The sequence below is a fragment of the Diaporthe citri genome (assembly GCF_014595645.1).
Source record: "Diaporthe citri strain NFHF-8-4 chromosome Unknown scaffold_4, whole genome shotgun sequence".
NCBI lineage: Eukaryota > Fungi > Ascomycota > Sordariomycetes > Diaporthales > Diaporthaceae > Diaporthe > Diaporthe citri.
In genome coordinates this window covers 535,799-563,798 of record NW_025064849.1, presented here as the reverse complement: position 1 = coordinate 563,798, position 28,000 = coordinate 535,799, and the positions used below count along the sequence as shown (strand labels likewise).

Below are 28,000 nucleotides of genomic sequence, written 5' to 3'. Positions count from 1 at the left end.
CCTTTGGGTCAGCACGACTTTGATGTCCACGGCATAGTCGTCACAGTAACCATGTTGAACCTCCTCCTTCCCTTGGCTGTGGCGGGCGGCACGTTTGCCCAGCAGATCTATGTCCCGACCAGCGGCACCGTCCCCCGTCCTCAATGTAGCTCGACCGCGGACTCTGCGCTCTATGCCACGGCCAGCCCAACATACGCGTTCTCTTCCTTCTCTTTTACTCAGACAGAGACAGTCAGGACAGCAACTTCACGAGAGCCATCGGCAACCACGGCCACATATGCTCCGCCCTACGACTCCCTCAGCCATCTGTTGCCCAACCTGTCAACCACAACATGGGGCAACTGGGACCCGGATGCCACTGCCTCCCCGACAGACACCGAGGATCCCTATGGCCAGGCGGCATGGTCTGCGCTGTGGGAGCGTGCGTCGCTGGCTAATTTCACAACAAGAGGAATCTACTCAACAACAGTCTCGCCAACTCCGGTGCCGACAAGCGAGCTGATTTTCCCTCCTCCGGACTATTTCACGCCTCAGGATTGTTACTACTTTCCAGAGGGATTCATGTTCGGAGTCGCAGGCTCTGCCGCACAGATCGAGGGCGCTATTGCTGATGAGGGCCGAAGCCCGACGATCATGGAACTCATCTCGCCGTCCACGCCCGATTATGTGGCCAATGAGAACTACTACCTTTACAAGCAAGACATCGAGCGTTTGGCCTCGATAGGAGTGCAGTATTACTCCTTCTCCATCCCATGGAGCCGGATCATGCCGTTCGTCCTCGAGGGCTCTCCCGTCAACAAGCAAGGCCTCGACCATTACGAAGATCTGATCAACTTTGTGCTGGAAAAGGGCATGCAACCACTGATAACTTTAATCCACTTCGACACTCCGCTCAACTTCGTCGCGAATCCGTCCGAGATCTCTGGGTCACTGGGCGGCTTTCCGGGGTCCTATGAAAACACGACGTTCGAGGACGCCTTCGTGCACTACGGCAAGGTGCTCATGACGCACTTCGCCGACCGCGTCCCAGTCTGGTTCACGTACAACGAGCCGTTCCTGTCGAGCACCAACGGCAAGAGCTTCGACACCGTGATCAAGTCGCACGCCCGCCTGGCGCACTTCTACCGCGACGAGCTGAACGGCACCGGCCAGGTCGCGCTCAAGTTCAACAACAACTTCGGCGTGCCGCGCGACCCCGGCAACCAGGCCGACCTCGACGCCGCCAACCACTTCAACGACCTGCAGATCGCGACCTACGGCAACCCGCTCTTCCTGGGCAGGGACTACCCGGAGGCCTTCAAGCTGACGTTCCCGGACTACGTGCCCCTCACCGACGAGGACCTCGAGTACATCAACGGCACGGCCGACTTCGTCGGGATCGACCCCTACACCGCGACGGTCGTCTCGCCGCCCAGCCACGGCATCGAGGCGTGCGCGGGCAACGCCTCGGACCCGCTGTACCCGCTCTGCGTGGAACAGTCGACGCTGACCACCACGGGCTGGAACATCGGCTACCGCTCCGAGTCCTACGTGTACATCACGCCAAAGTACCTGCGGAGCTACCTCAACTGGCTGTGGAACACGTTCCGCTACCCGATCGTCCTCACCGAGTTTGGGTTCCCCGAGTTCGGCGAGTCTACAAAGAAGGACCTCTCGGACCAGCTGTTCGACTCGGCCCGCAGCAACTACTACATGAGCTACATGAGCGAGGTGCTCAAGGCCATCTGGGAGGATGGTGTTAATGTGGCGGGGGCCTTTGCGTGGAGCTTCATGGACAATTGGGAGTTTGGCAGTTATGACCAGCAGTTTGGGATCCAGACTGTCAACAGGACGACCCAGGAGAGGAGATTCAAGAAAAGCTTCTTTGACTTGGTGGATTTTGTTGCTGCGAGGACGCAGTAGTAAAGCGAAATGGTGCGCACAATACTAATGCAACTAAAGATAATCATACATTACATTTGACTCCAATGATTCTATAAGTCTCAGATCAACATGACGGTATCCCTAATCGGTAACCCTCTTTCCTTCAAGTATCTAGCTCCAAGCATCCCAAAAGGTAGGGACCCTTCGATGGCCGGTTCCTCTTCGATCGGTCTTCGGTTGTCGAGTGTGCTATCGGCATGCAAGTAACAATCGCCAACAAGTTCATGACCACCATCAACGTTTCTGGACCTCTCACCGAAGACAGGCCTCAAGCCTTGTGATTTATCTCGAAGCACAAAGTGCGTACGACCATTGGGAAGAATGTGGATTGTGTCGCCTTTCCGCATCGATGCAGGCCCGAGACCCATTGAACCGTTCTTGGTCAGGAAGAAGACATGGCCATCCGTGGCAACCTGTATGTCTTCGAAGAAAGGGCTCGGAGGTGCGGCAAAACCCTGCCATATGCCAGCTTGAACACCTTGGTACCAAATCCAGGTCCCGGACTTACTCCGGGTGACAGTGACTGCAGCCATTGCTCTGGAGGGGCGACGGCACCAGCTTCCGATTGTATAGAATCATCAAGAGGGACAAAAGGGAATTTCTCTTTAAGTTGCCATCCAAGTGACCCTCCTCCAACCGTGTGAGACTGAGACAGCCAGGCCTCGAGAGGGCCGAGGGCGCCCTCTTCAGCCTCCTGGTAGGAGCCATTACGCCGGCACATGCCGCCGATGATGGTCTTTGCGAAATGCCGGATTTGACTGCGGTTCATCTGTACCTCTCCCACCATAGCTGTCCGTGAGGTGCCGTATGCTATACCGGGATCCGAAAGAAATAACCAGAAGACCACAGTGGCCAAGGCTGACTTTGTGTCAGACCAGCCGAACTGTCTTGGTCCACAAACAGTGACATGATCTACGAGAATCGTCTGCATTGGCAGCCTACGCTCTGGTGTGTCGTATGTCCATCGCGAAAGGCCTTGGCACCAAAGTGGTAACGGGTGCTGCATGCATTCAATTCCAGCCAGCCAGGATGCTGTCCCTGATGAGTATAGGACACTTGAAAGAGCTTATGCGGACTGAGCCAACTGTCGGTGGCCTCTATTTTGCTGTTAGCTATGGCGTCATGCAATGCCCATGGCTGTCAGCTGGGAAGTTGCCACACGGCCAGGGTTGGGAAATGATTAAGTAGCGAAGACTCACTGCACAAGGACAAGAGGCGACGACACTGGCAGATGAGCTTTTCCATAACAGTGCTGATTTCCGCTCCCTTAAAAGCAACTCTCAGTCAGGCTCTATGAAGCCAGTTGTTGAGGAGACGGACGCAACTTTCACTGACCAAAAAGAGTTTCTCAACATCCCAGGAAGCCTTGTCGTACATCCGGCGAGCTATGTCAGGGTCTTTTCCCTTCATTGCAGCGTCCAGATGTATCAGACGCTGGTTGATTATCTCGCACATTGGCGTGTACTTGGCCACGGAAGCGAGGTGGGCAGCTTGGTCTACACGAGGTCTCACTTCACTCATCCATCGCTTTATCGCGTCCAAGTTGATGTCAAGAAGAGTCCTGTGGTACTCATAAGTCCTGTGGTCCTCGTAATATTCTGGGCATACCAGAGCTGAGCGATATTTGATCACTTGCCGCTGGTTCAATGTGGGGTTGTGAAGACCAAGTCGGTGAAACTCATCAGGGTCGACACTGTCAGGCCGCATTGATCTCGCCCGCTGGGTGAGAAGTTCGATGTACTCAAGTACGAAGGGGCGCAACGACGCTGGCAGTCTTCCAGCGCGACTGGCTGGGCTATTCACAAGTAGTCCCGTTTGGCTTTCGACCGTGGTCCAATATTCCTTCTCATCCTCAATAATCCGAAGAGTCTAACCACGGTTCACGTCGTAGTGATTGAAGAGGTCCATGCGGCGTTTGTCACCAGTGTCGACAGCGGTACTCCAATCCGGAATCCACGATGGAAGCCCTCTGTTGAACTTGCGTTTCTGGTCGCCCGCCCAGCATGCCAAAGACCCCCCCCCCCCTTCCTGATAAGAGCGAGGACCGTGGCTCGGTAGGCCTCAAAGACGTCGAGTCTGTAATTGGGCTCTATGTAACGCTCCTCTTGTTTCACAAGACTGAGGAGGCCGTACACCTTGTCACGGTCATCACTAGCCTGGCGGTCAGAGAACTCTTGAAGCAGAAGGCCTCATCAAGCTCAGGCCGAATGAGCTTGCACCGAATGGGGTCGTGCCACCGGCCAGCAGCGACACGGATGACACGGAACTGCTCGGAATCAGGTAGACTGTACTTGTATGGTGTGCGTGTCGACATGTCTGACCTCTTGCCTATGCGGATGTATGAGGAAAGGTGTCTAGACACATGGTATTCCGCTGTTCGAGTTGCGTGTGCCCGGGCTTAAGACATTTGGCAGGAGGAAGAAGTCAGCGGCGAGGGGGGGCAGGACTGCACGTGTAGCAGTAATTTATCATGCATTTGGCTCCTGTTTTACCACCTCTGCCGAGGCCTCATCTGGAAGACCAATGAAGGGACACCAGTACCGTGTCTTCGAGAGACGTGGGCGTCTTCGACTCGGTCTGTAGAAGCAGGCTATGGCTCGTGCGACGTCCTCGGAGCACTGACCTGTCTCGCGTTCCACTGAATGTGAAGCCAGCCTTTCTGTTGGTTCATCAACACAGCCTGCATCAATGCTCGAATTCTTCTACTTCCTCGCACGCCACTCAAGAGGAGGGCTAAATTTAGCGTGGAAAAGACCAGACCACATGCAGTTTCGATGCAGCCACGGCATCGCCTTCAAATGTTACCCATGCTATGTACTGACAACAAGAATCCACAAGCAGCCAGAGGCGCCAAGAAACCCTGGACTGTTCAACGTCTTCCGAGAACAATACACTATTATATGCCAGTGCCTGAACGTCAGGATGACTTGCTACGCGATCTAAAAGTAGTTCTCCGAGAACAAAATTGCAAACCCCGGTCTGAGATCTGCAACTCATCTAATTTCCCCGTATCTAGAAAAGCCAAACTACCTGCCATTTCTAGGCCTCACGCGGGGTAGGGGCCATCGCTATTCGTCGACGTAACCGTGGACAGGGAACCGCGTAAAATGCGGAGACATGGGACGAACAGTATCGTCACTGATCTTCATCATGGGGTTCGAACATTTGTTTACCATGCTTGGTGTGGCATTGAAGTTGTCCTCGCTCTATACAGCAATTCGTATGGCAGACTTTTCGGTCGTTCTTGCTAGGTGGTCTCTTCAGGTCATCAGGGGCAGGTAGCACGTCTGTCAACATCGACTACTGCGAGTGCCTTCACCCCGACCCCTCATACACCATTTTGGAATCCACGGGTGTCAACACCTGAAAACGCTTCTGAACTGCCCGGTCGCTCTTTAGACTGCTCCCTACCTATCAAGCTATTTCGAGCATGGCTTCCCTCCTGATCATCATTCCAGCCATCCTCTCCCTCCAGGTCCTAGCTCAAAACACCACAAACACCACCTCCGACCCCCTGGCATTCGTCGACCCCCTCATAGGCTCCACAAACGGCGGCAATGTCTTCGCGGGCGCCTCCCTCCCCTACGGCCTCGCCAAGGCCGTGGCCGACGTCGACGGCCAGAACACGGGCGGCTTCTCCACGGACGGCAGCAACGTCACGGGCTTCAGCTCGGCCCACGACTCCGGGACGGGCGGGAACCCCAGCCTGGGCAACTTCCCGCTGTTCCCGCAGGTGTGCCCGGACGACGCCGACGTGAACAGCTGCAGCTTCCGCGTCGGCGATAGGAAGCTGCCGTATGTCAATGGCAGCGTGGTCGCCCGGCCTGGCTACTTCAGCGTGCGGCTGCAGTCCGGTGTCGGTGCCGAGATGACGGTTGCGGAGCGGACGGCGCTGTATCGGTTTGACTTCTCGGCAGCTTTGGGGGATGGTGGGAATGCCTCGCACCCGTTGGTCTTGTTGGACTTGACGGACCTCTGGCAGAGCCGCCAGAATGCTTCCGTCAGTGTTGACTCGGACACCGGCCGCATGACTGGCAATGGAACATTCCTGCCGAGCTTCGGAGCCGGGTCCTACGTGATGCACTTCTGCGTGGACTTCTTTGAGGCGGACATGTATGAGAACGGCGTCTGGGTGAATAACCGGGCAGGGACGGAGCCAAAGGATTTGTTTGTGACCAGGGGATTCAACCTGTTCTATCTCGAGGCAGGCGGCTTTGCCAGGTTCTCAGGACTAGCAGACAACGTAGTCACAGCCCGGATGGGAATCAGTTTCATCAGCTCAGAGCAGGCCTGCAGCACCGCCGAGTCCGAAATTCCCAACCCAACCGAAGACTTCGACTCGCTCGTCAGCACAGCACAGGACTCATGGAGGCAGAAGCTAAGCCCGGTGTCAGTAGACGCGGGAGGCGCAAGCACCGGCCTCCAGACCAGCTTCTGGAGCGGGATATACAGGGCGATGATGTCGCCGCAGAACTACACGGGCGAGAACCCGCACTGGGACAGCGGCATCCCGTACTTCGACTCGTACTACTGCATCTGGGACTCGTTCCGCGTTCAGCACCCGTTGCTCACCATCATCGACCCGGCGGCCCAGGCGCAGATGGTCAGCTCGCTGCTCGACACGTACCGCCACGAGGGCTGGCTGCCCGACTGCCACATGTCCCTGTGCAACGGCTGGACGCAGGGCGGTTCCAACGCTGACGTTGTTCTGGCTGATGCGTACGTCAAGAACCTCTCGTCCAGTATCGACTGGGACCTCGCCCTCGAGGCGGTCACCAAGGATGCAGAGGTCGAGCCGCTCGAGTGGTCCAAGCAGGGCCGCGGCGGACTAGCCAGCTGGAAGAGCCTGGGCTACATCCCCTACCTGGACTTCGACCCGGCGGGATTCGGCACCAACTCGCGGAGCATCTCGCGCACGCTCGAGTACTCGTACAACGACTTCAACCTCGCCACGATCGCGCAGGGGCTCGGGAGGCAGGATATGTATACCAAGTACTTCGAGAGGAGCAGCAACTGGCAGAACCTGTGGCGCGAGGACCAGACGTCCCTCATCAACGGCACCGACACTGGCTTCCAGGGATTCTTCCAGCCCAAATACGCCAACGGCACCTGGGGCTTCCAGGACCCGATCGCCTGCTCCACGCTGGCGGGCTTCTGCTCCCTGACGACCAACCCGTCCGAGACCTTCGAGGCCAGCATCTGGCAGTACCAGTTCCTAGTCGCGCACGACACGGCAGGGCTAATATCGCGCATGGGCGGCGACGACGCCTTCGTGGCGCGCCTGTCCTACTTCCACGGCTCCGCGCTCGCCGACATCTCCAACGAGCCGGTGTTCTCGACAGTCTGGCTGTACCACTACGCCGGGCGGCCGGGGCTGTCGGCGGCGAGGATCCACGGGTACATCCCCGGGTCCTTCAGCGCGACCCCGGGGGGCCTGCCAGGAAACGACGACTCGGGCGCCATGGGCAGCTTCATCTTCTTCTCCATGCTGGGCCTGTTCCCCGTCGCGGGCCAGGACGTCTACCTCATCTCGGCGCCCTTCTTCCGCTCCGTGAGCGCCACGCACCCCGTCACTGGCAGGACGGCCACGGTGAGGGTCGTGGACGGGTGGGACCCGGCGTACGAGAGCATATACGTCCAGAACGTCACCGTCAACGGCCAGCCGTGGTCCCGGAGCTGGATCGGGCACGAGGTCTTCACCGAGGGGTGGACGGTCGAGGTGAGCCTCGGGACCGCAGAGTCACCGAGCTGGGGCCGCGCCCTGGAGGACCGCCCTCCGAGCTATGCGGCCTCGGCGTCGGGGTCGGAGCTCATGCGTGCTTAATTCCGCGAGGTTTCTATCTAGGCAGGGTATAAATAATCATAGGTATCCGATTTGGGATCCTGCTCGGGAACTGTGCCTGGTCAGCACTAAGTTCACCGACGTACATGCGTGATAAGCTTATATATGTTGATCATGACGATCTGCTGCTGTGATACGAGCCAAGTGCCGTCTTTTCGGCCCCGAGCGCGGAGCCTGTGAATTCTCGGGACATTTGGGACGGCCACTACTCCACAAGACATTAGACTCGGTATGAGATAGCAGGCATATCGGTTGTCCACCGTGAATTCCTTGGCTGCAACACGGGCGCGATAAACTGGTTTCCCAACGTACATGTGAGTGGACGGACTAACCAACAACCATGTGAAGAGAGACCGACCAAGGAACGCTTGCGTTGCGTGCGGGCGCGAAGAGTGCATGAAAAGCATGTCACGAGATTGCAATGGTGGACATAATATTGAACCAAAACCAAATGCAATTCAATGCCAAGAGCTACACGACAGGTCATTCATCTGTCCAAGTGCAACGCTAAGGCTGTGCGAACTGAAGTTGCCACCCACCCGACACCACCGCCCAGCCCACGACGAACCCACACTAGCTCCATCCGTGACCAGCCAGGCTGAGACCGTCGAGAGCGAGGGCGGGCACCTAAAAAGAAGAGAGGTTTTTTCCATCAGCATAAAGCTGGTGGGTCGCAGGAAAAGAATCCAAAAGGGAAAAAACCGCGAGTTGCTCCAGATACGGCTTTCTTCATCTTAGCAAAAAAAGGAGCTCAGTTCAGGCGCGCCATCCTTCATCACGATACCCACCTTTTGGTTTGTTCATGATGGAGGGCATGTCTATGATGAGAAATCCCTGCCTCCCCACGACCGTGAGCATCGCGAGCACCGCGGCAGTGCACTGCCCGGAGCAGCTTGCTGCATGGGTGGGGAACCGAAGGCGGGTGACTGAGACAACAGGAGGGCGAGCCCGCTGACAAGTGAGAAGATGTGACTGATGCAGGGCTGGAACAGACATGGAAATGAACACAAGGGATGGCAAGTGTCATCAAGGGTGGCCAAGGTGCTGTCCGGTCTGTGATGGCTGTCATCGTGCTGATTGTTTGTCTGCGTTGCTGCAAATGCCGAATGTGGCGGAGATGGAGAGATGAAGAGAAGAAGAGAAGAAACGGGCCGGCAGGACGAAGTGGGAGAACTTAAGAATCAAGAGCGAGACTCGTCCAACAACAACATTGCTGCGAGAGTAGGAAAGAGCAAATTGCGGGATCTCAAGAACGAAACGTCCACTCCTACCGTTGATTCAGATGGCAGAGGCGATCAGAGGAAACAACCACGCGGGAGTTCATTCTGCCAGGCGGCAGGGACAAGCAGATGTTCTCCTATCTGGAGCAGCACAGGCAAGTGACACCTGCCGATGGTGGGCAATGAGGGATAAATATGATTCTCGGCGTCGTGATTCTGCCGTCTAGGAGCGCAACATTCGCCGACGTGTCTTTGGCATGACGAGCAGAATGATCAACTACTCCTTCCAGACCCTTACGTAGTCATCCATGCACGCTTCGAAGCGCCAACAGAGCCAGTAGTAGTACCTAGACAGTCAAAGAGATGGAAAGCCAATACTAACTCAGTCGCCCATGTAATGGCATGGCCATCTGGTCAAATCGTCCTTCCCACTGCTATTGTTGCGTTTTCTCCGGCCTTCGCGGTCAACCCTTAGTCTGATGGCCAAGCTAGTAAGACGTGATTCCCTTTCTATATCCCGATCGTGCCTCTTCACTCGTGGCTTCCTTGCTTGGTCAACCGCGAGACGAAGACACGGCACGGAAGAAAGAACGTCCAAGTAACGCACCTGACCCCCCCCCCCAGAATCACGCCGACAGCAACCCAGGACGCAACCACATGTCCTCGACTCCTTCCAAGCCTGCACCATGACCGCAGAGAACTCGGGAGGGGACCAGGTCCGGGAATGCCCTCGGCATCTTGACGCCAAAGGCACTGGCACCGGATGCGGTGGAGACTGTTGAGAGGTGACCGCCGCTGCCGACCGCTTCAGCGCCGCGGCGTCGAGACGGTGGCCCACAAGGGAGAGCCGTGGCCTTGCCGTCCAGGGCCGGGTCTAAGAAGAACGGGACAGAGGGCCGCTGTGGGCGCAGGAGAGGGCGGCAGCACAAGGGTGGACCGGGGAGGTGTAGAGGCATGGTGTTGGGTTTTATCTGTTCAATGCTTGCCATGTCTTTTTCTTTTGTCTTCAGCTGTCGCTTCAGAGAATATCGACAGTAGACGTCCCTGTGATTGCTTCAGTTCCTGTGTGGCACAGCACATTGTTTCCATCCAAGGTCGGCAAAGGGCCATGACTGATGTGGCGAAAGTTGGTTCGTGATGAGCATATGGCTCTTGGCTCCGAATTGAGGCCTCAAGACAGTGGAAGCAACCTTGGTTCCTCTTATCGTCTTGTTGATAAAACGAAGTCTCGTCCAGGAAAACTGAATTTGTAACTGAATTGATGAATATTCAGTTAATAAGTGTGGGATCACAGATGACCTTCTAATAGAAATACCGCTCTAGGAGTGTCATTTGTAGTTTGATTCATTATTCATTTTCTTACAAAGCCTCTAGAGTCCATACTCACGACCGTCGTTGACGCCGTATAATTCAGTATGATTGACCTCCGGTTGAAATAACTCTTCCATAACCAATCCAGACAACTCCGAACACACAACCCCCCCCCCCTCTTCTCCATTTTTCACCATGGGGGACCCGCCCTCAGAACCCATTCGAATCCTTCATGTCCTGCGCCGCAGTCGCCCCTTTGACGTACTCGCTCAGCCGTATGTCATTGCTCTCCCCGCCGTGCCCGTGCATCGTCGCCCGCATGTTGTTCCCCGGCGAGTACGGCGGCAGCTGGTTGTGGTCGGAGCCATGCTGGTGGTGCTGCGGCGTGTACCGCGAGCCATCGGCGACCATGGCCAGGTTGGCGCTCACGTCCGTCGCGGACAGGATGAAGCCCCGGTCGTGCGGCAGGGGCGCCGTGGAGGAGATCGGGGAGTCTGGCGAGAGCGGGGAGACGGGCTCGGCGGGTTGCCGCGCGCGGTTGTTGTATGAGGACGAGGACGATGATGATGAGGGCCCGGGCTGCGAGTCGGCGGCGTGTCGCAGCCCCGGGCGCGCGGGCCGGCTCGATGACGAGGGTGTCGTCTGGTACCTTGTCCTCGACGCTGGACTGGGATGAGTATTGGAGCGGGTGTTGGTCGCTGCAAAAGCACCATTGCTCTGGGGCGCGACTGGTGACACGTTCTGCGCAGGCGTCGGCGCCGGCGTCGAGGCTGCCTCCTGGTCCTGGAGTTTGTGCTCCAGATTGATCATGTCCTCGCGCTCCTTGAGAAGCCCGTCGACCTCGTCCTTGGAATACATCCGCAGTTGACACACGCGAATGACCGACAGTATGATAGTGATGATATAGCTCAGGCTGCGCATGGTATTAGTAAAAGGCACTACAAATAGGTCAGTTGATATGCGGTGAACGTACATGATACACAGAGCGATAAAGTAGAAGGCGCGTTCCATGCCACAGTACTGATCTAACGTGCCATTGTTATCACCCTGCATGTTGCTGAAACCGATCTCGTTGAATCCTCCCTTCTGAAGATGTACGTCTTCCGCATCCACTGAATCAACAGAGATTTTGTCAGCGAGTGCCTGATGACGGTCTAGTGTAGAGAGTCATACCAGGTATTGTTTTTGACAGTCCACTACAGTTGGACGGGAGTCCTGTGTAGGCAAGTATAGAAATGATAGCCACGGCGAAAAAGCAGAACACGACGTCAAAGAATATGCTACCAGTCATCCATGCTGCCCGTTGAGAGCGCTTGTAGCCGTTCACCAGGAGCGACAGTAATGTGTAAAAGAAAACGAGAGTGATCTATGATATTGGTCAGACATGGTGTGCCAATCAGTGCGCGAGGCGTTCACGGCTACTGATGGTCATTCTAAGACCAGAAGGGGAGGAGGACATGTGAGGAGTGGTGATCAGCAGCCGGTGGAGACAACATACTAGTATCTGCAGGATAACCATTGACTGCTCAAACCCGATACTCTTGGAATAGATGTAGTAAAGCAGCCACCCGTTGAGTGCGCCCGGGATGAAGGAGCCCATGAGCTGCACGGCTCGCACCGAGACTATCCATCGCATGAGCCCCCAGCCCATCGTGAAGGTCTTATACGGAGCCAAAGAACATGGACTGGCCTGGGAGGCGGCACTGAAGGCAAGGAGAGCAATTAAGGTAACAGACAGGCAGCACCAAAGGGCGGAGGGCAGTCAAGGGATAAAACAGGCGGGAGATGGGGGTAAAAGGCAGAGATGGTGAGTAAGAGCACACCCGGCTGGGGACGCAGGGAGGGTTTTGACGGATTTGACCCTCGCAAAGACTAGCCCATGCGGTGCTACATGACAACCAGCTGGAAGAGCTGGAAAGTGAGGTGATATGTATGTAAGAGGCGATCCCGGGGCTGTGTGCTGCTGTGCTCCTCCCGGTCACCAAAGGACTGGGGCCGGGCGAGCGCCCAGATGCAGCAAGCAGCCACCCAACCAAGGCTGGCATGCAGACAGGTGGGCTGTATACTAGAGAGTAGACCTATGTTGGACCTATGTCCGGGGGAGCTGAAGCCCGGCCTCTGCAGCGAATAGATCACAACTTTGTTTCCGTACGCAGTGCCGCCCTCGTGCATTGTAGCTCGAGGGCTACTACTGCAGCTGCAGACCAAGGCTTCGGCACAAGGGGGCGCCTCTCGGGTTCAGAGCCGCGTTCGGGGGCCGTACGATGCAGGTGTAGCGGGTGGCCCCACGCCGTGGTTGGACAGGGACAAAGTCAGTGCGCCAGTTATGATTTGGGGGTTGTCCGGGCTCTGAGCAAGACGCCGTGGCTCGACACTGTGAGCTTATGGCGTGCAAGCTTTTGCTCGTGATGACCTTCTGAGCTGGAAACCTGGTTTTTCCATATCTGATGGCTGTTATCATGGTCCCAGGTGCGGGCCGGTCAAGCAAACTCGACGGGGCTTGAGTGGTCTCGGGCGGTTGGTTGATGGACCCAGCAAGCCAACGCCAACAGCCCCCATGCTCAAAATAGAGGCAGGCAGGCGGTGCAAGCACGCGGTTATCTCGATTGGGAGCAATGTCTGGCAACTCGCGCCAAAGACCATGAAATAGGAAATCAAGCCAAGAGGCGGTCTGTCCGTAAGTGTGTGTGTGTGCCCTGTGTCTCACCAAGCAGGAGAATTCAGATGACGGCCTCTTGTGGTCTCGCTCGGTTCCCACAAGAGATGAGAGAGCGACAACAGCATCAAGAAGCGGGTAGAACGAGGGTCCCGAACCAAGGATTGCCGCCAGCGCATCGGATCTTACTTATATTCAGACCCGACGAGCGCCACAGCGGACAAGACAGCAGGCCAAAGGTTTGACAAGATCGTCGTGGGAGTCGAGAGGTGACGGCAGCGCGTGGCATCACATCAGCAACGAGTTGGACTCCTCGAACACATACTGACCTTGGTGAACTCCGGTGGGATGGATGGTCAGACAGAGGGACGCGTCACCGGCAGCCACGGAAGGACTAGCTGCAGGAGCCGGGGGAAACAGAGCAAATAAGGTTGTCATCCCTACGACGTAGTGGGGGGACAAGTGTGGGCAAAGTGGCACAGCAAACATCAGCTTGAGAGGGAGATGGCAGGACGAGGAGGTTGAGAGGAGTCGGGGGTTCGGGTTGGCAGAGTAGCAGTGAGCGGGCATCCCTGTCACCGGGTCTCCCTCGACGGTGGCTTAGACAGTGGGTGTCCGTCGTGATTGGCTCTTTCAAAACCCAATGGCTTGACGGCACAGGCAGCAGCGTTTCTGACACGAACGGGCAAATGCTCTGGAGGGGAAGGAGGAGGACGGACTAACAATCAACTGGAAAGAGTGAGGCTGAGCTGGACTGGAACAAGACTTGATTTTGGACACCTCGACCATCAGGCCAGCTTGGTCTTTCTGTCCCTCGATTTTCGACTGGATACTCGCATTTGGCATCTGATTCCTCATCAGTCGGTCGGTCTCCTGTGGTTCGTTTCCTCGCTGCAACGACAGCGTTGTCTGCATGGCATAACATAGCATCGCATTCATTGCATTGTGTAGCGTCTTCGATGCGCGTCGGCTGTGGTATTCGCCTCTGCTGACCGGCAGACGGGCCATCCATCTCACCTCCCTCCCCCAAGGCCGCTGGGAGACCAAACACCCGTTACTTCCGGCCCGTCATCCAGCGTGAACCGCCTGCATTCCGTTCCGGGACAGGCACTCCCATCCTGGCCTCTGCCTACTCGCCCGGGACCCACCGTTCACGAACTATCGCCCAAAGGTCTACGCAATTGAGTCGTGGACACTACACATAGTCCATCATGGATGAGAAGCCGGTGCCGCCTCCTAGGAGGTTCAATGCCGTGGGGTTCTGCCTGACTGCGATCCGGATATGGCAGTGGTCCTCGTCTTTCTTCGTCTATGCCTCCTTCAGCCTGCTTTATGACCACATCCAGAAAAATAGACTGGGTGCGAATGACCGCATGCGAGGGGTCCAGATCCTGGTATGCTTCGTGCTTCTTGTTTTGTCCATGGCCATTGTTATAGTGATATTTGTACTTACCCGACCTTCTCGATCTCCTAGGGCCTCGTATCGCTCGCCTACTCGACAGTTGTCGTGTGCTGTGTCCATGTCTTTAAGACTCTCGGCCTTCGAACATGGCGCGTCTTTGCCGTCATGTCTGTGCCCACTGACCTGACCATCATGGGCATCAACCTGGCCAAGATCACGATCTTGGCCTATTCCGGCCTCCCGGCCGACTGCCACGGTCTCACCAGGGACAACTGTGAGTCCCGTTGCTTTGTCTTGCACCGTCACCCTGCCATTACTACTTTAGGCCACAGATTACCCTCATGAAGTATGACTGACACTCCTGTTAGACGATGGCAACGACCTCGTCCGCCAACCCACCGACGGCTTCACAACCATCCGCTTTGGGTCGTTGACCAAGGAGGTCTTGGGCGAGCTCGACGCGCTCTGCACCTTCCCCAGGACTGTCTACGGTCTCTCCGTAGTTGCAATGTAAGACGGGAATACGGAAAAGTTTTGAATCATTTCGCTGGATGCTGGTAACTGATATTTGGATAGCTTCTCCTACACCTTCTCTATCCTCCTGTCGGTACTGTACCTCCAGCAACATGAAGCATCCACTGTCGTGGACAGTGAAAAGCTCAGCCACGGAACTGAACATATTGAACGCCGATCCGTCTCAAGTAGACGGTCGTCCATCGTCTTGGCAAGCGGTCGACCCTCATCACTGTCGAGCAGGAGCCATCACAACCCGTCGAGGTCTCCGTCGCCCGGATCTATCCGATCCGCCGCGCCATCCTACCACAGCAGGGTAACTCATGGGCAGTCACAATGGGTACAAGTGTCCCTCCAAGACGACACGCCCCAGAGTAGCAGCACAGGCTCCAGCTCGCGGTCCCTGTCCGTGTCATCCACCCAAGTCAGCCGCTGCTCCTCGTGGGACGTGACCACCGTAGCCAGCAACAGCGACGCCGACTCGATCCGCTCAGGGATATCGCTCCCTGATACCGACTCCGTCATATCGCGGGGCTCGCTCCCGCCGCCCCCGCTGCCCGGCTCCTCTTCTGAAGCGCCGAGGAGGTGGTCCACCTCGACCAGCTCGTCCTTCAACGCGAATGCGTTCATCGTCACGGACGGGTTCCGCCCGGGCGGCAGCCAGAACCACCCGCCAGAGTATTCCAGCAGGCCTGGAAGCTTGTACCACGAGACGGTGAAATATGACGCTGGGCTGGGGCTGCCCAATGGGCCGGCGCCTTGAGTGAGGCCGAGATGAGCTGCGAATAAACAACTCCAAACTTTTATGGATCCAACGGATACACGCCCGTGTGACGGGTGGTCTACGGACTCCCGGCGAAGCAACAACGTGGACAGAACAGGAAGCAGTCCTGTCCTTGGGCGACACCAGTCTTTTCAGATCGCTTCTCGACACTAAAGGCAGTGGGTCCTTCACTTGGAGACGGGCCGCGATGATGGGCGGCGATGCTACTTCGAGAAACGATCTTTCACGCAGACACGAGGTACCGCCGTAGTAAGCAGCGGGCACGATTACGATGGCGTAGATGTGGGCAGGTCGAGGTGTAATGTGTAATAATGTAGGAGTCTACACTCGCCATCCAGATACGTATCTCGTCCAATTGGGCATGCCAGGGCAGGAAATTAGAGCATACGCTTCGCCTCAACGGAAGCTACACTTGCGTCGATCATCACTCACGAAATCACTGCCTTTTGCTTTTGACCATTGCATAGCAAGCCGGGTGGGCTGCACAAATTCCTGCAGGTACTCCCTTCGAAGCTTCTTCGCCTGGCTCTCCCACTCACCCTTGGTGGACTGCCCATCCTCGATCCCATCTCTGGTTCCAAGTTGGGCATCAAATATATTACCGCGTTATCCTGCAAAGGACTGCCCGGCCAGAGTATGATGGTTGAACGTTGCCCTGTTCATCATCTTTTGCTATTCTATTTCAGTTTTCTCCTTTTTGCCTTCTTCTTTAACATCTACTGGCCAGACCTTATGGTAGTGTCAATCTCACGCCTCATAGCTGTTCACAAAGGCACTCCAACGTCGCTAGAGACAATTTGGAGGACTGCCATCGACACAAACAGTCAAACTGGACAAGTTTTGGAATGTTTTATGCAACTATACGGCACAGAAATCTGTGCTGATAACACCTGGTGCTCATATCAACCTAACCCTGGAGCAGGTTCACCGTATCGGTCAAAAGGTCCATTGGGCATGGCCGTGTAGAGTGAGAAGAAGCACACTCGGTCCCATTTCACAGCGTCGCTGTACCGCTGTTTCTCAGCATCCAGCATGAGGAACCCAGGCGCCTTTCCATTGTCTTCTCCATCCCCCGCCTTCGTGAACGTTGCCGCGTAGTATATAGGCAGCCCGTCAGCGGCGCATGACGCGGGGCAAGAACGGCATCCGCTCACCGCGTCTGTACGCGGCGCTGCCACCCATCGCCCTAGCCTAGAGCATTCTGCTTGTCTGGGGGAGGGCTGGTAGGCTCATCCGAGACTCGCAGTTTCCATAAAGCTGTCTCTTAGTCGTAGGCAGCCGGTATCAGGTTCTGGCTGATGTGTCGTGCATTCGCGGCCACTGTTCGACTGTGCTGCTCCCGAGAAGCTTGTTCTGGGGCCAAAGACTGTGGTGCTCACGATGGGGGCGCAGTCTGTCCAAGGCCCAGTCTACCGCGCAGATGTACAACCCGGTGGATGCGAAGCTGGACATCAGCCCCTCCTCCCCAGGGATCAAGAGCCACCAAAAACATCCCGCATCAAGCCTCAGCCACCTCCCCCTCGGCGGGCCACCGCACAACCCACCCGGTACACGTCTTGCGCACCTCCTCGTCGCCCGGGTCGTCCTCGAACAGCGGGCGGTCCATCTTGCGCTCGAGGATCTTGTCAACCGCGAACCCCCTCGCCCGCGCGAGGTCGAAGAATGCCATGTCCTTGTGCGCGAGCCACGGCCGGTAGCTGGTGAAGAACACGTACGCCTTTGCCCCGGGGCCCCGCGCCATCGTGTCGCGGATCGTGTCGAGCAGCTTGCCGTGCTCCGAGTGCCGGAACAGCAGGTCCGCGAGGATGAGCACGTCGAACCTGGGGCGCGGGGCGGGCAGCTCCGCCAGGAGGGGCTGCGGGTCGAAGCCCCAGACGAAGCCCTTGGAGACGATGACGCCCGCCTTTGTCCCCGCCGCCCCGCCTGCTGCTGCCTGAGGGGGGATGATGCACTCGGCAATGTTCTTCTCCATCGTCGCCAGGATATCCGCGTCAGGGAAATCCGTCATGACGACCCGCCGCGCCCCGAGCGCCGCGGCCACGAGAGACGGCAGCCCGGCCCCGGCGCCCAGCTCCAGCACGTTCCGGCCCCTCACGGTCCCCGCCGGGTCGGCCTCGAAGTACTGCGCCGCGACGCGGGACCCGTTCCACAGGTGGTGCGCCTCGGTGGGCGAGTAGCCGACCAGGTGCAGGTCGACGACGTCGCCGCCCTTGGTGGTGAAGGTCTGCTTGGTGGGCTTCGGGGACGGCGGGTAGTAGCCCTCGGGCTCGGCGAAGAGGTCCCCTCCCGGCCCGGACTCGTCGCCGCTGTCTGTGTGTTCTGAGGGGGGCATCCTGGTTGGTTTGTGTTTGTGTTGTTGTTGTTGCTAATGAGGCGATTCTTGGATGAAAAAAATTCTTCAGGCCGGAGACAGCCGTTGCCAAGACGTATAAGTGAGAATTTGAGAGCTCTAAGGGGGTATCAATGAATAAGAAATCTAATCTCTACATTCCAGGTATATATAAAGTAAAAGATTAGCGGGACATAAAAGTTCCAAGATGCGGTGAAGTTGAGACGGCCGATATCGAAAATTGGCCAAAATAGCCCGACTCGCCGTCATGTGACCGTCCATGTCAACACAAGCGTACCGTAGGCCGACATGAGGTTCTCACCAACACAACAGCATTTCCCAAAGGGAGCAAGATTGAGTGGTCCTAGTGGTATTCAACTTTGGGGACATGCTGTGACATGTCCAAGTATCACGTGTAATGTTATGCTATACCAACACCAACGCTGAAGAACATAGACGCCCCTGCCATGATGAATAGACGGCCCAGAAGATATTGAACTGCTTCCATGGGCAAATTGTTGCCCAAGTACCCTCAAATACTCCATCACCAGCAGCATCAAAGGTAAATCCAAGCCACGCAATACACGCATGCACGCATCCTACCCAAACCTCGCCCTAGCAAGTTCCTTAAGCCCCCTGAGCTTCTCATCCTCCCGCTCCCTCCACTCCCGCAGCCTCTCGAGCCTCTCCTCCTCGCGCGCCCGCGCCTCCGCCTCCCGCCGCAGCTCCCGCTCCGTCTTCTTGCGCTGCATCGACTCCTTGGCCCTCTTGAGCTCCGCGACCGAGTCCCCCCCGCCCATCAGGTCCCCGTCGCCCACCTCCTCCGCGCCGTCCCCGGCGCCCTCGCGGAACCCCTTCATCTTCTCGTTGACGGCCGCCTTCTTCTCCAGCCTGCGCTCGCGCGTCCCGGGTTCCGCCCGCGGCGCGAGCTCCTCCAGCCGCTCCTTCTGCTGCGCGCGGTCGGCCTTGCGCGCGTTTCGCAGGTTGCTCAGCTGCGACTCTCGTTCCTCGGAGGCTGCCTCGCGCTGCAGGGCTAGGTCTGATAGCGTGGGGATCCCGGGGCCCTTGCGGGCGCCGCCTGCGGTCTGGTCGGACTGGCCTGGAGGCGGAGGCGGGCCGTAGTCGGAGTCTGAGTCGTCGTTGTCCATGGCTCGCCCCGCATCGCCGTTGGGAGGAGAGGCGCCGCGCGAGGGGGTTGATTGGCCTCGCTCCCTCACCCGCGCGTCGCCCTGCCGCGCAGCACTCGTCCGCGCAGCAGGAGGGGGCGCCTCGCGCGAGATGCGCTCGAACATCTCCGGGTCGTACCAGCCCTCTGCTAGCTCCCCCCTGTTCCACTTGTTGACGAAGCTCTTCCAGCGGCCCCGCGCCTGCTGCGAGTCCAGCTCATAAAAGTCCAGGTTCTTCTGCACGTCCAGGTAGTACGCGAACAGCGGTGTGAAGGCGTCGAGGTCGTGCTTGTAGGACAGCGGCCGCGCGCCGGAGGGCAGGTCGGCGGGTGTTTCTCGGGCGGTGGTGCTGGCCGTTGGCTTCGTTCGGTGGCGGCGGTGGTGGTGACGGTGATGGTGCCTTTTTCGGTCGTCGCCTGGGTTGGGAGATCTGCTGGCTGCATCGCGCGAGTGGTGTCGGTGTCTTCTGTGTCGGTCGTGGTGGCTGTTGCTCTGGGTATCGTGACGCTCTGGCGTCCTCTCTCTGTAGAAGTCTTCGGCAGCAGGCCGTCTCCTCGGCGATCTCGACCTCGAACGAGTCCTCCTCCGAGCAACATAGCTGTCTGGTGCCTGCTGGCCATAGCTCCCCTCTCTTTCGCTGCCGTGGACAGCTCTTGGAGCTTCACCTAGCTCGTCCCTGCGGTCGCGCGGCATCTTCCAGGCCTGGTTGGCCACGGCCGGCCACGTCAGACGGTCTTGACGGGCTATTCTGGATGGGGTTTTCAGATGATCTTTCCAAGTACGTCTTGTAAAAACAGCAGCGTCCGATTGCGTGCTGCGAGCGGGTATTCAAGCGACGTTTTAGAAAACGATGGTTGTTTGACGAATGTTTCGAGGCGGGTGTTTGGGCCGGAAGATAAATTTGCTAAGTGGAATTTAGAAGAAACATTGCTGGCCTCGCCTGGTCGACTGGTAGAGCTCGGCTTGCCTCCCCTGCTGTAGATCATTGTCGTAGGGACCGACCCCGCTGGAAGCTTGGCCAACGGCCTGGCTGGCAGGGGTTCATAGCGTCGATCTCCAGGCGCCCTATGTCCTAGTGTGATGCGCTCCAGGGGATTTCTGTTGATCAGTTGATCTTATCTTATCGGACCTGGCTTCTAGTAGCCATTTCCAATAATTTCGAGACGTAGCTTGCAGGATGATACCTAGCAAAGACACAATTGAACATGCTGTCATTGCATATGTGCATCATGCTGCCTAAAAGAACATTTCCACACTTCAGTATGACCCAATGTCCAAGCTCGTACGCACTATAACCACACAAAATCAGAACAGAAATTGACTCCATGCTGTATGCTTCCTTAGATGGCTGCCAACCCTCCTCCGTGCCATATTTACCCAGGGTATCAAGAATATATACAGTCTTTTTTCAAAAAGCAGTCGACACCCAAGCAGTCATCCCTTTTTCCTTCACAACCTCAGGGAGCAGCTCCTTCAAAGCCTTGCGCGCTTGGTAAACCCGTAGTCATCCTCCTCCTGGTTGAGAAGCCCGAGGGCTAGCTCCAATTCGTGGTTGATTCCCCGTTGCTGGGCTTTCCATGGACCAGGCATCCTATACACGCACAGTCATCGCCACAGGGACAGCCCTCAGGCATCCCACCGCACAGCCCACTCATGTCCATGTCGGGCGGCATCGCCCCAAAGCTGAAGTCGGGCTGCGGGTCGTACTGGTTGATGTTGTCGAGCGGGAACGCAAAGTTGAACATTTGGAAGTCGGCTGGGTTTAGGAAGATGTCGGTGGGTTGCTGCGGTGGTGACTGACGTGGCATCATGGCCTCGTTGAAGGTTTGTGCGGGTGCCATCATGCTGTTGGCCATTGCACCGTTGCTCGACGGCCATCCTTGGCTGAATGGAGCAGTCGCGCCACCGTTGGAGCCGATGGTTGGTGACATCGTCGAGTCGTTTGTGGTCATCATATGCCCGAATTCTGAGGCAATATGGTTCATCGTAGCGGTGTTGTAAGGGTGGTCTATGCAGAGAACACAGTTGCAGGTAGGGCCACAATCGCATATGTGGTCGCCACTGTTCGCATGTGCTGCCTGAGCTGCGGTCATTGCTAGCACCTTGAAGTCGGGGGCAGGTTGAAATTGCGGTGCTGGTGCGGGTGCCGTTGCTGGGAAGGTAACCGAAGACGATGACTCGGTCTTCATGTGTCCATTCCCATTCGTGAACGGTGCCGGAGTGGGAGCTTCAGATTTGACTGGTTGAGAACAGCACGAGGATTGTGCCGGCGCTGCAACAGGGGTAGTCGAGGCGGGCTGTGAGCAGCAAGAAGACGCCGCGGGCGCGGGTGCAGGCGTCGTCGCTGGTGTGGGGCGCGAGCAACAGGATGCGGGAGGTTGTTGCGGAGCCACGTCGATATCAACAGGCTCAGTCGTCACCTGCAGGCCTCGGGCCACGAGGTCCTGGAAAAAGATGGGCTGCGTCTCCTCGTCCGCGGTCGATGCGGCTGCTCCATTACCGTGACCACACATGCACTTCTTGCCGTTGCTCCCTTGTCCCTGGCAAGAGCACTTCTTGTTGCGTGGGACGGCAGCCTTCAGCCACGTGAGAGGGAAGTAGTGAGCGCATAGGCAGAGATCGCCTGGCCCGTGGACGCAAGCCTTATTTGGCCTGCCAGCCGGGCGCACCGCCCACAGAGGTCCGCCGAGGTGATTGCATGTCGAGGAGCGATGGCCCTTGATGCAAGACCGGCTGTTACTCAAGTTAGTCCCAGTGAGCACGGCGTACAATGTGCGTCTTCGGCACGGCGCGGCGGCAATACAGAAGGGATATGTTAATGGGGGGTAAGAGAGAGACAGCATCAGAGACACTCGACAGAAGTATTACTTGCTGCAGCTAGCCGATCCTGTAGGGGCAGCGGCGTCGATGAGAAAGAAAGCGAGTGAGACAGAGGTGGATCACAGAGTGATGCACAGTGTCACCACCGACCGCGGACAAGAACCTCGGAGGTCACATTTGAACGGTACAACTCCGAGCATCCGTGTACCCGCAGCGGAAGGAAGACAAGACATCTTGTCCGGCCTCATGGTCCAATGTGGTACAGACCGTGGCATAGGAGAGGGAGGACGGGTGAGCCGGGAAGACACGGAGCAGAGAGAGACGAAGCTCACCATGACATTTTCTGTTTCCCGACCCAGATGGCCATGTCGTCGGCGGTCCGAGCCTTGCTGAGCTCGGTCCAGGTGGGAGAAGGAGAGCCAGCAGGGGAACAGGATTGGATAGGATGCGACGCGAGGATGCCGGAGATGAGTTGCCAAAGGCCTTCTCGAAGGTTTACTACGATGATTATCAGGCTGGGCAGCGGGGCCTGTGAGTTCCTGGCTGCAGATTGAAAGGGAGGGGAAAACAAGTCGGCGACGGGACCGAGACACGGTGCGATGAGGTGCGAAGTGTTGCGATGCGAGATCGGTCCGTGTCGGCCTACTGCGAAGATCTGAAGTGTTTCGAGTTTCGGATTTGGGGTATGTTTCTCCTGGCGGGTTTGATGCTGGCGCTGCGATGCGGCTAGGGTCAAAAAAATGATGCGAGGTGCTCTCTGGTGTTAGCTGGGAAAGGCGAGCAAGGCAGTGGTCCAGACCACAGAGCAGGCGCTGGCTGGACAATTGCCGGTGAGGGTGTCGTGGTAGACCGATGCGGTGAGTTGAGTTTGTAACGGGATGAGTTGGGGCGGATGCGGAATGCGACGGCGGTTAGACTACGGACTGTAGCCTACTCTATGTACCGTCCAAGGCCGACGGTCTCCAGCTCCAGCCAGCAGTAGCAATAGTGGTAGCAGCGGCAGCAGTAGCAGCAGCAAGAGCAGGTTTGAAATCAACCGCCGCTCGGGCCAGTAGGCAGGGCCACCACAAGGGAAGGAAGGAGTGATCAGAGGGGTCGCGACCCTTAAAAAATGGGAGAGTGGGGTTACGACGGGCACTCTCGAGGCACTGTAGGTGGCCGTTGACACATGTAGATACCTTGAAGTGTGGCCCCACCCATGCTCTCCTTTTTGGTCTTGGAGGCGGCCAGCGTGACGATCCTCCCCACCTCGCCATCCCGTCCATTGGGATTCATTGGCTTCATGCTGCTGCAAGTCGGGTTTAATGGAGCAGTCCTCTTCTTTCACATGCATACATCTGCCTGTGCATGCATAGGCAATCAATCGATTGATCGATCAATCTGGCAGCTCTGGGTGGTCGAGTTGCCAGGTATCTACATGTAGACTAGACATGGCCCGAGGACCGGGCACACGGTAAACCTAGCCTTGCTCGATGGCCCCTTCCTGCGGCCAACGTTCCTTCTATGCCACATCCGTGCGCCTCTATGCTATCTATGGCAACGGTGAGAATCTGGGCGCACCTTGTTGGTCTTCTCCAAGACTTCTCCAACGTTTGACCACCTGCCAGCCCGCCCCCGTAAGCTGCATCCATTCAGCCCGCGAGAGCCGGTCTGCCGTCTTTGTCCCGGCCAATACCACAACGCACTATTCTGCTTATGGGGGATATCTGTCCACGGGCTCCCACTACATTCTAGCTCAAACCATATCAACCTTGAGCACGACAAGTGTTGCCATGTGACACCTAGAAGCCATGTAAACCACCAACATTAACATCACGCAACGGAGCTCATCATTGGAGTCGCATATCACAGATTCTCGAGCCGCATACAGAAATACACAGCAAATTTGTGGCACAGCCATCCAAGCTGTCAGCTCGGCTCCGAATTCTCCCGCCTGAGATGATAAACGCATCCTTTGACGGTGACCTGAGAGACTAGTGTACCACGTATTGTGTACATGGTGTATACAATCTTACTCATTCAACGACTAGGTATAAACAAATAAAGGCACCCACCTTGAGAAGGCCACCACCTTGCAGCACTCTGACAGACAGGCACATAATGATATGACATGATACCCAGGCCACCAAGATGCTCACCTCCATCCTAGGCCTGCGCTCGCCCCTCATCAACATCCTCAACCCCAACTTCCTCACCCTGGCCCTCCTCCCATCCGACAGCGACAAGTCCCCAGCAGCCCCGACACCATCATCAGAAACCTCACCTTCAGGCGCACAAGATGGCCCCTCCCTCAAGACCCTCGCGACAATCTCCATCCTCTCAGGCACCCTCGGCCTGGCAGCCATGACAGCATTCCAGTCCCTGACGGGCTACCTCTTCCTCCTCGCTCTCTTCGGCCCCACAGGTGCGAGATCCTACATGACAGAGTTCCTCCGCGCCGACGTCTCCGCCCTCGCGCCCGAGCAGCTGGCATCCCGCGCCGCAATGGCCCGCGAACCCCGGTACACCATCTTCCTCGCCCTCTTCGCGCCCTTCTCCGCCGCCCTGCCCGAGGAGCTGCTCAAGTACCTCCCCGTCCTCTGGGTGCGGAGGAAGGCCCAAGCGCAGGAGGGGCGGGATAGGCAGCTCGACAAGCGCGCCGCCGTGAGCGCCGCGACAGCCGCCTCCCTGGGCTTCGCCCTCGTCGAGCTCGCCGCCTACGTCCAAGCCGCCGCGGCTACCTCCACCGGCCCTCCCATGGCCGTCACGCTGTCGGAGCGCGTCCTCGTGGGCCTCCCGGGTCACGTCGCGATGGCGGTGCTCTCGGCGTCCAGGGGCGCGGGCGCGGACGCTGGCGGGGACGAGTCACCGAGGTCAGGCTGGCGCGATGTGTTCCGCGCTGTGGCGCCGTCCGTTTTGTACCACGCCCTGTTTGACTTCGTCTTGTTCGGTTCTAGCGCGTGGGTTGGCGGCCACGTCGGCTGGGTGCACCCCGAAGGTGTGCGGGCGGTCGCGGGGACGCTTGGGGCGTGTGTTTGTGTGCAGGGGGTGCTCTATGCGCACACGGCGCGGTCGTGGCTGGGCTGGGGGGAGAAGTCCAAGAGGGAGTGAGCGAGTGGGTTGGGAAAGGACTGTAGGACGATCAGTGGGTGGAATTAAGAGACCACGCAACTCGATCTGTCACAGGGATAGGTCTGGGTCTCCGTGAGCAATCGACCACACAGGTCAATGGATTACTTTTAACACAGGCAATTAAGTCCCAAGCACTGTGGAGGAAGATGATGTGATTCATTATGGAGGGATGTCACCACTGATTCAGTCCGAGTCCGAATCCGCAAACATATCCGCAGCAGTGACCCGCTTGCGCTTACCCCCAGGACCCAACGATGACGAAGCGGACTCCTTGGGCGGGCCGCGGGCGGCCTCGTCAGGAGGCTCCTGCGCCTTTTTGACATCGGGTGCGGGCCCCCCATCGCCGTCTTCTCCCATCTGCACGTCCTCCCCGCCGTCCAGGGCCAGCCCGACAATATCAATGTCAAGCAGCGGCTCCCCGTCGATGTGGTAGCGCACAAGCAGCTCGTTGTCGGCCTCCTCGTCGTCCGTATACTCGTCGTAGCTCCCGTCCGAGTCAGCCCCATCCGGCGGCTGCCCATCCTCGGTCGCAGATGCTTCCGCCGCCGCCGCAGCCGTGGCGTCCACAGTCTTCCAGCGCCCCCCGGCGGCCCTCTTTGCCTCGGCCTTGAGCTCCTCGGCGTCGTCGCCCTCCTTCCGCAGGCTGGGCGGGTTCTCGAAACTGCGCACGAACAGCTCCTGCGAGTCGTTGGGGAACACGCACCACCCGTCCCACAGGCTGAGGACGAGCCCAATGCTGCGCCGCCACTTCTCGGCGCGCAGCCGGCCCCAGCTGAGCCGTTCCGGCAGCTGGCCCAGCCCCTCGAACGACCGCCGCGCCTTGAGCGCCGCCTCCAGCAGCTGCCGGTACCGCCAGGCGTGGCGGACGCCGCTCGTGGACGAGGACGAGAGGATGTCGCTGATTATGTAGAGGGCCACGAGCTTGGCGCCCGACGTGTCACAGGATGCCGGGTCGGAATCCTTCGGTGTCGGTGACGTGTCTCTCGAATAGTCGCCTTGCTGATCCAGGCCGGCGTCGTTGTGGTCTGGATTAGCGGAACTGAATGACAGAGGCCTTTCGAGGTTCGTAACGATCAGGTCGACTATCTCATCGGCACCGCGGTTCGCATGCATTATCGCGAACGCGGTTATCCTTGCTATGTCGCCTTTGCGTATCTTGCTCAGTGTCGTCGGCAGCCGTGACAGCAGGTGGACGAGCTTAGCCTTTTCGATCGGGTTGAGGAACACTTCGTCCGGCTCCTTGGTTCCCTCGGTAGTGATCTTCGGCTCGTCATCGTCATCGTCGTCAAATTCCGAATCGTATTCGGACTCGGATACAAATCCGTCTACACGCGTGGTGTACTCGTATGCCAGTTGTTTGTCAGGCACTTTCCATGCGGAACCTCCGTCAAAGAGCGGGAGATATTTGCCCCTTTCTCTTCTTGATTGCCCACCACCCGTGAGAATCTCCCACAAGCGCCAGCGATACCATATTCCGCCCTGTGACCTTGCGTCCCAGATCCAGGCCCACTTCTCCTCTTTCTGTACATCAGGTCGGGACATGAGTAGTGCCTCGAATTCCGGCCCATGCTCGAGCACCGACTCCACTACCTTGTGGATCATGCGTAGTTGTTTAATGTCCCTTGGCGGTTGTATAGGAACATGCAGCAAGACGCTGCGGTTGACAGCTCCCATCGGGGTATATGAAGATGGGGGTGCAAAGCGCCCACGCGTGTCTGGCCCACTTGCGGGTCCAGGTTGAGCTACTGGCTTTGCGCCGAACGGATGAGTCGTTGTTGTCGAGGCTGTCACGTTTGTCAAAGACCCCGCCGCGATAGCAGCTGAGGATAAATGGCGGTGCAGGGACAAGTAGTAGCCGAAGCCAAGGTAGCGGTTCTGTAGGGCGCTGACAGCAGCATCGATCTCAGACGCCGCAGTCTCTTGCGACAATGTCACAATGGCGGCGATCGACTTGCGATCCGTGCCTGCAACACCCGGCGCTGTATGAGAGAGTATCTTGACAGCCTCGACCACCAAATTCGTCGGGATCAGGGCCCTGATCGCGGCAGGAGACGTCGCAGGAGGCAGATTCGCAAGTCGTAGTGTCGGGCGTGCCACGGCCTTCTCCTCGGACCGTCCCAGGCCCGTGTGCTCTTCCTCGTCGTCGCTCGCGTCGAAAGCCTTGGCGAGGGGTTTCGAGCCAGGCTCGTTGTCGTCGAATCCGGCACCAAATCGTCCCGAGCCAGGCGCTGAGTGGTCCCTCCTCCTGTCGTTGTTGGTCTGAAACCCGTCGTAGGTCCTCTTCTTCCCAAAGCTGATGGGCGGTGGTGCAGGGCCGAGGGATCCTGGCCCGCTGGCTTTCATCCCGCCAAACCCAGCCGGCGCGCCAAAGTGCCTTCGTCCTCCTCCTGCTCCTCCAAACCCGCCACCCCTTGGCTGCGGCGGACGTCCAAGGCCGCCTGAGCCTCGATCGTTCTGGTTGCGGTCGTCATCGTCGGCGTCGGCGTCGAAGCTCTTGACAAAGTCCTCGTAGACTGCGGCGGTCTCGGCAGCTTCTCGCAATCTCTTGGCCTCGGCTTCTGCCTTCTGGCGCTCGAAAGCGGACTGTTTCGTGGGTTTCTGGAGCTTGGCCTCGACGTCGGGGAACTCAGCGATCTTGTTAGGGACGGACATGGCCGGCGGTTACTATCATGATTGTCACTGGCGCATGAAACCCGATGCACTGAGAAAAGAGTGAGTGTGCGAGAGTACGGGTCAATCAGCCGCGGTGGCCCGGTGGAAAGCTGTACTTCTCGAGGAGTTGAAGGTAAAGAGAGGCGCGGCTGATTGCTGGAGGCGAGGCCAGGCAGTGCAACACAAGCAAGTCAGGGTGGGACCAGTTGAAGGGAGGTCGGAGCTGATCCCTGCTCGGCCGATGGTTCTTGGAGACTTGGCTTACTAACCG

General features: G+C 57.8%; 11 protein-coding genes across 11 annotated transcripts; 4 read left to right on the top strand and 7 right to left on the bottom strand.

Annotated features, from left to right (window-relative positions):
• Positions 1 to 51: 51 nt before the first annotated feature.
• On the top strand, positions 52 to 1,902 carry INS49_009341 (uncharacterized protein; the record flags this gene model as incomplete). Its single annotated transcript, XM_043170072.1, has 1 exon — positions 52 to 1,902. One exon carries the CDS (start codon positions 52 to 54, stop codon positions 1,900 to 1,902), a length of 1,851 nt encoding a protein of 616 aa, XP_043024637.1.
• An 80-nt stretch (positions 1,903 to 1,982) lies between these two features.
• Positions 1,983 to 2,710, bottom strand: INS49_009340 (uncharacterized protein; the record flags this gene model as incomplete). The annotated part of the gene is made up of 2 exons (XM_043170071.1): positions 1,983 to 2,378; positions 2,432 to 2,710. The coding sequence occupies 2 exons, from the start codon at positions 2,708 to 2,710 to the stop codon at positions 1,983 to 1,985; spliced, it is 675 nt and encodes a 224-aa protein (XP_043024636.1).
• Positions 2,711 to 5,353: 2,643 nt separating this feature from the next.
• On the top strand, positions 5,354 to 7,747 carry INS49_009339 (uncharacterized protein; the record flags this gene model as incomplete). Its single annotated transcript, XM_043170070.1, has 1 exon — positions 5,354 to 7,747. The coding sequence occupies one exon, from the start codon at positions 5,354 to 5,356 to the stop codon at positions 7,745 to 7,747; it is 2,394 nt and encodes a 797-aa protein (XP_043024635.1).
• Positions 7,748 to 9,611: 1,864 nt separating this feature from the next.
• Positions 9,612 to 9,941, bottom strand: INS49_009338 (uncharacterized protein; the record flags this gene model as incomplete). Its single annotated transcript, XM_043170069.1, has 1 exon — positions 9,612 to 9,941. The coding sequence occupies one exon, from the start codon at positions 9,939 to 9,941 to the stop codon at positions 9,612 to 9,614; it is 330 nt and encodes a 109-aa protein (XP_043024634.1).
• Positions 9,942 to 10,506: 565 nt separating this feature from the next.
• INS49_009337 (uncharacterized protein) lies at positions 10,507 to 11,947 on the bottom strand (the record flags this gene model as incomplete). The annotated part of the gene is made up of 4 exons (XM_043170068.1): positions 10,507 to 11,209; positions 11,270 to 11,408; positions 11,470 to 11,662; positions 11,795 to 11,947. 4 exons carry the CDS (start codon positions 11,945 to 11,947, stop codon positions 10,507 to 10,509), a joined length of 1,188 nt encoding a protein of 395 aa, XP_043024633.1.
• A 2,216-nt stretch (positions 11,948 to 14,163) lies between these two features.
• On the top strand, positions 14,164 to 15,630 carry INS49_009336 (uncharacterized protein; the record flags this gene model as incomplete). The annotated part of the gene is made up of 4 exons (XM_043170067.1): positions 14,164 to 14,346; positions 14,427 to 14,628; positions 14,723 to 14,864; positions 14,931 to 15,630. 4 exons carry the CDS (start codon positions 14,164 to 14,166, stop codon positions 15,628 to 15,630), a joined length of 1,227 nt encoding a protein of 408 aa, XP_043024632.1.
• Positions 15,631 to 17,149: 1,519 nt separating this feature from the next.
• Positions 17,150 to 17,983, bottom strand: INS49_009335 (uncharacterized protein; the record flags this gene model as incomplete). Its single annotated transcript, XM_043170066.1, has 1 exon — positions 17,150 to 17,983. The coding sequence occupies one exon, from the start codon at positions 17,981 to 17,983 to the stop codon at positions 17,150 to 17,152; it is 834 nt and encodes a 277-aa protein (XP_043024631.1).
• A 596-nt stretch (positions 17,984 to 18,579) lies between these two features.
• Positions 18,580 to 19,839, bottom strand: INS49_009334 (uncharacterized protein; the record flags this gene model as incomplete). The annotated part of the gene is made up of 1 exon (XM_043170065.1): positions 18,580 to 19,839. The coding sequence occupies one exon, from the start codon at positions 19,837 to 19,839 to the stop codon at positions 18,580 to 18,582; it is 1,260 nt and encodes a 419-aa protein (XP_043024630.1).
• A 780-nt stretch (positions 19,840 to 20,619) lies between these two features.
• INS49_009333 (uncharacterized protein) lies at positions 20,620 to 22,333 on the bottom strand (the record flags this gene model as incomplete). The annotated part of the gene is made up of 3 exons (XM_043170064.1): positions 20,620 to 20,681; positions 20,750 to 21,879; positions 22,299 to 22,333. 3 exons carry the CDS (start codon positions 22,331 to 22,333, stop codon positions 20,620 to 20,622), a joined length of 1,227 nt encoding a protein of 408 aa, XP_043024629.1.
• Positions 22,334 to 24,096: 1,763 nt separating this feature from the next.
• On the top strand, positions 24,097 to 25,056 carry INS49_009332 (uncharacterized protein; the record flags this gene model as incomplete). Its single annotated transcript, XM_043170063.1, has 1 exon — positions 24,097 to 25,056. One exon carries the CDS (start codon positions 24,097 to 24,099, stop codon positions 25,054 to 25,056), a length of 960 nt encoding a protein of 319 aa, XP_043024628.1.
• A 204-nt stretch (positions 25,057 to 25,260) lies between these two features.
• INS49_009331 (uncharacterized protein) lies at positions 25,261 to 27,729 on the bottom strand (the record flags this gene model as incomplete). Its single annotated transcript, XM_043170062.1, has 1 exon — positions 25,261 to 27,729. One exon carries the CDS (start codon positions 27,727 to 27,729, stop codon positions 25,261 to 25,263), a length of 2,469 nt encoding a protein of 822 aa, XP_043024627.1.
• Positions 27,730 to 28,000: the final 271 nt, after the last annotated feature.